General features: G+C 25.9%; 2 protein-coding genes across 2 annotated transcripts; both read left to right on the top strand.

The window, feature by feature from the left end:
* Positions 1-2,121: 2,121 nt before the first annotated feature.
* OCT59_018391 (uncharacterized protein) lies at positions 2,122-3,773 on the top strand. Its single transcript, XM_025332030.2, has 2 exons — positions 2,122-3,201; positions 3,271-3,773. Exons 1-2 carry the CDS (start codon positions 2,187-2,189, stop codon positions 3,633-3,635), a joined length of 1,380 nt encoding a protein of 459 aa, XP_025178493.1. The 5' UTR covers positions 2,122-2,186; the 3' UTR covers positions 3,636-3,773.
* A 511-nt stretch (positions 3,774-4,284) lies between these two features.
* Positions 4,285-5,697, top strand: OCT59_018392 (uncharacterized protein; the record flags this gene model as incomplete). The annotated part of the gene is made up of 2 exons (XM_025332031.2): positions 4,285-5,254; positions 5,327-5,697. The coding sequence occupies 2 exons, from the start codon at positions 4,285-4,287 to the stop codon at positions 5,695-5,697; spliced, it is 1,341 nt and encodes a 446-aa protein (XP_025178494.2).
* Positions 5,698-6,000: the final 303 nt, after the last annotated feature.

Consider the following 6,000-nt stretch of genomic DNA (forward strand, 5'->3'; position numbering starts at 1 on the left):
ATTCCAATTTTATTGTTAAGTATAAACTTTTAATACTATAAATCTATAATTTTAGTAAGAATAAAATAGTTGTAAAATTTAAAAACAAATTTTAAATTTTTTAACTTTAATTAAATTGTTAAATGATATTATTATAAAAATATGCCATTTTTATAGAATGATTAATATTTTTATTCCAGTTTATTATTTTATTATTATATAGATATATAAAGTTTAATGTATTTTTTTTTTATTATTTTACTATTGCTTACTAATAGTACTGTATTTTGGTTTTCTTTTTATATTTTATATAAATGTATGAATTATCAAGTAAATTAATAATAAGAAAAATATGGTTACTAAAAAATGTCAGATAGTAATACAAATTCTGTCTGTTCAAAGGAATGTAACAGTTTTTTATATAAAAAGTATGGTTTTTAGTGTTTTTTATATTTACAATCTTTTAATCTCACCATTTTTACTGGCAAAAACATCAATCTACAAAAATTGGTATGATTCTAATAGGCTGCATATAATTGTATAAATATTATATTAATGAAATCAATAAAATATAAAATAAAATATTAACACTATAAAATCTAATATTATTTATAATAAAATTTAACATGTATCATTACATCTTTTTTAATATTGTTTTCAGATTTTATATCATTCAAAATTTTTTTATATTCTGTTTCCAATTTCTCAAATTTTTTTACTATTGTATTTCTATATAAATCATTTTAAAATCATTATTTCGTGGCATTTCTCATGTATATATATGATATTATTTGATATCGAATGGGTGAATTAAAGTAAGATATGTACTGTACATTTATACCTGGAAAAATATTAGTAAAATTGAGCTGGTACTTGGTATACTATATATATCAGAACAAATTATAAAGATGTTTGTTCAACATAATTAAAACCCATTGGGTTGGATTGATATAAGATTTATATCTTCGTTCATTTCAGATTGTTGCACATCCGAATAAAATTAAGATCGAATTCTGGGATCCACACACGTGAAAATCACGTGCCTCATAATAGGATGGCATCAGAGACCCGGATTTATTCCGATATTAAATCGCAAATTTTTATCACGATAACGAAAAAAATTCCGATTTTATTCCGATAAACAATTACCAATTATAGTAAGAAACATTTGATAATTCTAGCCGGCCTATATCTTAATGCAGGCCAACTTAGGTTGCGCTAGTGACACGACAATAATTTTTAGTCAAAAACTGTATAGATATTGCAAAATTGCAAAATCACATTTTTTAGTTAGACTTCTATCACGATATAGTCAATAAAATATGCAATAATGATTGGCTAGTTGTCACGTGCCGGAATAAAATTGTTAAAAATCATAAAAATTCCGTTTTATTCCATAATACAGCAAAAATTCTGATTTATTCATTTATTATAAAAATGGAATTTTCCCGGGTCTCTGGATGGCATCTTGACTTCCAAGAGTAAGCACGCGATTAAAAAAGATTTTCAGAATATAATATTTCTAACAAAATAAATAAGGGGTGAAGTGTGTCAACAAATTATTGAATGTATAAATAATTTCACAATGTTTCTTTAAAAATAATGCAAGTATGCAATAAAATCAATTATTCAATTCACCCTTTAAGGAAGTAAATCCATTAAAGTTATTAGTATTTATTAGTAAGTACCTTCTTAAAACATAAGAAGTATACTAAAATAATCTGGTTTTTATTATTATAAATAAATAAAAGATTCTAATATTTACGAAATGATTCATTATTCAATGAACAAGTATAGAATTTGATTGATATTTCTAATTGAAACATGTGTAACAAAGATTTGGGGCTTCGAACATTCTAGGAACTCCTTATTTAGCTTATAGGTTTCGAACATAAGTTGTAATACGATATGAATTCGGACCACATCAGAAAAACGTTGCAATGAATGACAAAAAAAGAGAACAATACGTAAAAAATAATAGAACCATCTGACTATTTAGGTTTTCTAATTCCGAGTTAAAAATATATACAATAAATGTGTACTCCTATTGGGTATAATCCACTATTTAGGGCCGCAGTTTCGCAGATCGCCTTCGCCAATTTATTTTATTAAAAAAGCCTTATCAAGTCTACAAATTCTTTTAATTAAAATATTCTGTCTTCATCATTTACAATATTTTTTCTTATTAAAAGTAAAAAACAAAAGAAATGAAAAATTTGAAAAATTCCAAATTATTTTCTATATCAATATTATGTCTACTTCAGATTATAATAAAAGTAAACGCTCAGTTAAGCCCTTCTTATCGTAAATTACATAGCGCGGTTCTCGTTGAAAAAAAACTATATATTTTTGGTGGTTTTAATAGTCCTAATTTAGCTCCTGAAAATGAGGTTAATTATAATAAAAGTCCAGATGACAGATTTTTTTATCTTGATGTTTCAATTTCATTTGATACCTCAAACTTACCGTGGAGATCAGTATCAAATAATGTAGATAATTTACCATTAGGATCATTATCATCAGTAGCTACCGGAGGTGTAGCAGCAAGTATTGGAGGTGTAAATAATGATATGATATTCTTTTTTAATAATGAAAGAGATAATGCAACAAAATCAGATCCTCCAGTTCACTCTTACAATTCACCGAATAATGTATGGAATACACAAATTTTTTCAGGAAACAATCCTATTGGTAGAAATCAAATGAGAATTGTTACTGATTATAATGGAAAAGTATACTTGCTTACTGGGTTTGACTTTACTATTCAAGGAGTAACTCGCTCTAGTGGTCTATTCGTTTGTGATACAATAAATCTGGATTGTGTAATCAAAGATGCTCCTTTTCCTAGGCTTGGTTATGGTGCTACTTTGTTACCAAATGGAATGATAATTTACATAGGTGGAGGAGATAGAAACTATGTTCCTATTCGAGATGGTTTTAGATTAATATATTTATATGATCCAGCTAATGTTGAATGGATTCCAAAAGTCACTACAGGAAAAAAACTTTCTGATGATGTTGGATTTACAACAGTACTTGGATTAAATGGAGATAGAATAATTCTTTATGGAGGTAATAATAATAATGATGACAATAATTTATATGTATTAAATCTTACAAATTATGAGTGGTTTGTACCAAAAGTTAGAGGAAAAGGCCCTCAATATAAACGTGGTGAACATTGTGCTAATGTAATTGGAAAATATATGGTTATAACATTCGGTAAGCGCATTTTTTATTAGTTAAAATTATTTAATTATTATATTTATTTATTTATAATTATCATTTTAGGTTCTAATGGTGTTCTTGATGCTAAATATAAAGAAGATGGTGAAAGTGATGTACTTTTGCTTGATATTAGTGATGATTCAGAATATGTTTGGACAACTTCTTTTGACCCTACTCCATTAAAAATTAATTCCACACCATCAAATTCCTTATCATTAAAACCAGCAACAAACAATACAAGTATTATAGTTGGTTTAACAATTGGATTAATATTATTTATTTGCATATTATCTGGAATTACAATCTTTTATATAAGATATAAAAATTCAAACAAAGCTATCCCAACTCCTGGTAATGTTGTTAAAGATGGAGACATAATAACTATTCCTAGTGATTATGAATTATCTCATGGAAAATATAGAATTTGAGGTAAAATATATATATAATGATTAATGAGAATTATTTTTTTATTTTATTTGAATTTGTAATAATCTTGTAGATCCGCGTTAGTTTTAAATCTGCTTTTATACTTTAATTTAATAAATATACTGTATTATTCGCGATTTGTATAGTTTCTTTTATTTAGACTAGTGATATGCAAGATTGAGTCCGGAATCGACCAATCAAATTTTATTTATCCTGTAACAACGGCTAATAAGAATTTTATTGTACAACCTATTCTTTTTTTTTTTGTTATGCTTAAAAGTTTAGTCCAATAAAATTTTTATAGTATAGTTTCGAAAAAATCGTAAGGAATTTCACTGTTTCGGAATTTCTTTTCCTTTTAAAATATGATTCTTTGTATTAATTGCGAATCAATGTTTAGAATTCACCTTAAAATTATACCCTCCTTGTTTGTTATTTTTAGTATATTTTTTAGTATGCGTTACTAATGATTGTGAACGATGTCAGATATGAACAGTTTAGCCATATAAGTTAAATGAAATTGTCATCTAATTTTTAGCAAACTCGCACAGAAACAGCAGCCACAAACTTCGTTAAATCGCATAAAATTTAAAAAAAAGTTTGATTGTCTATCGTCTGCTTCGTTATTTTTTCTTTGAAAAAAAAAAAAATATGAAAAAGTTCACGTTATTCTTTATAACATTATTATATTTATTTCAAATTATAAATGCCCAGTTAAATCCTAGTTTACGTAAATTATTTAGTGCAGTTCTCGTGGGAGAAAAACTTTACATTTATGGTGGTTTTATGGATAACGAAAATGCAAATGCTCAAAAAACTCCAGATTATAGATTTTTTTATCTTGATGCATCAATTTCATTTGATACTTCAAACTTGCCATGGAGAGCGATACCAGATAATGTAAAAAATTTACCTTTAGGATCATTGTCATCAGTAGCTACCGGAGGTGTGGCAGCAAGTAATGGAGGTGCAAATAATGATTCAATATTTTTTTTTAATAATGAAGTTGCAAAATCGGTCTCTCCAGTTCTCTCTTACAATTCATTAGATAATGTATGGAATACACAAAATTTATCTGGAGTTAAACCTATTGGTAGAAACCAAATGAGAGCTATTACCGATAATAAAGGAAAAGTATATTTGCTTACTGGGTTTGATTTTACCGTTCAAGGAGTAAAACGTACTGATGGATTATTTGTTTGCGATACGATAAATTTAAACTGCGTAATAAAAGATGCTCCTTTGTCTAGACTTGGTTATGGTGTTACTTTATTACCAAATGGAAATTTAGTTTACATTGGCGGAGGGAATAGAAATTATATTCCTGTTTCGGATGGTTTTAAAGTGATATATTTATACGATCCAATTAATGATAAATGGGATTCAAAAGTTACTACTGGAAACATCCCACCTGCAGATGTTGGTATAACAACAGTACTTGGATTAAGTGGGGATAAAATAATTCTTTTTGGAGGTAATAATGGGGATAATAATAATTTATATGTATTAGATACTACAAACTATGAATGGTATGTACCACAAGCTAGAGGAAAAGGTCCTGTATTTAAACGCGGCGAACATTGTGCTAATGTGATTGGAAAATACATGGTTGTTACATTTGGTAAGCGTACTTTTATTAGCAAATTTGTTTATTTTTTTTCTTTTATTTATAAATTTATAATGATTATTTTAGGTTCCAATGGTGTTCTTCAATCTAAATATAGATCAAGTGGTGAAAGTGATGTACTGTTGCTTGATATTAGTAATGATTCAGAATATATTTGGAAGACTTCTTTTGATCCTACTCCATTAACAATTAACTCTACACCATCAAATTCCAAACCAAAAGCAAATAATATAGGTGTTATAGTAGGGCTAACAATTGGAATAATAGTACTTATTAGTATTTTATCAATAAGTACTTTATTTTTTATAAGAAAATATAAAATTTATAAAAATTCAAAACCTATACCTACCCCTGGTAATGTTCTTAATAATGAAGAAATAATGTCAATTCCTAGTGATTATGAACTATCACATAAAAAATTTGAAACATTGAGATAAAAATAAATTATTTTTCTTTTTCTTTTTTCTTTTTACAATTTATCATACCATAAATTTATTGTTATTTAAAAAATAAATTTTATTATGTAATATATTACATTTAAATAGTATAGTAGATATATTTAAATAGTATAGTAGATCATATTTTAATTTATTATTCAAATAGTATAATAAATTATAAATTTAATAAAAATTATTAAAATTATTAATAATTGTAATAAAAAGTTAAAAAATTTCTTTTATAAACTTAATTTATATTTATAAATATGTTTATAGGATTAAATAATAAGCCGTTGGCCAGAA

Source organism: Rhizophagus irregularis, chromosome 27 (assembly GCF_026210795.1).
Source record: "Rhizophagus irregularis chromosome 27, complete sequence".
Classification (NCBI taxonomy): Eukaryota; Fungi; Glomeromycota; class Glomeromycetes; order Glomerales; family Glomeraceae; genus Rhizophagus; species Rhizophagus irregularis.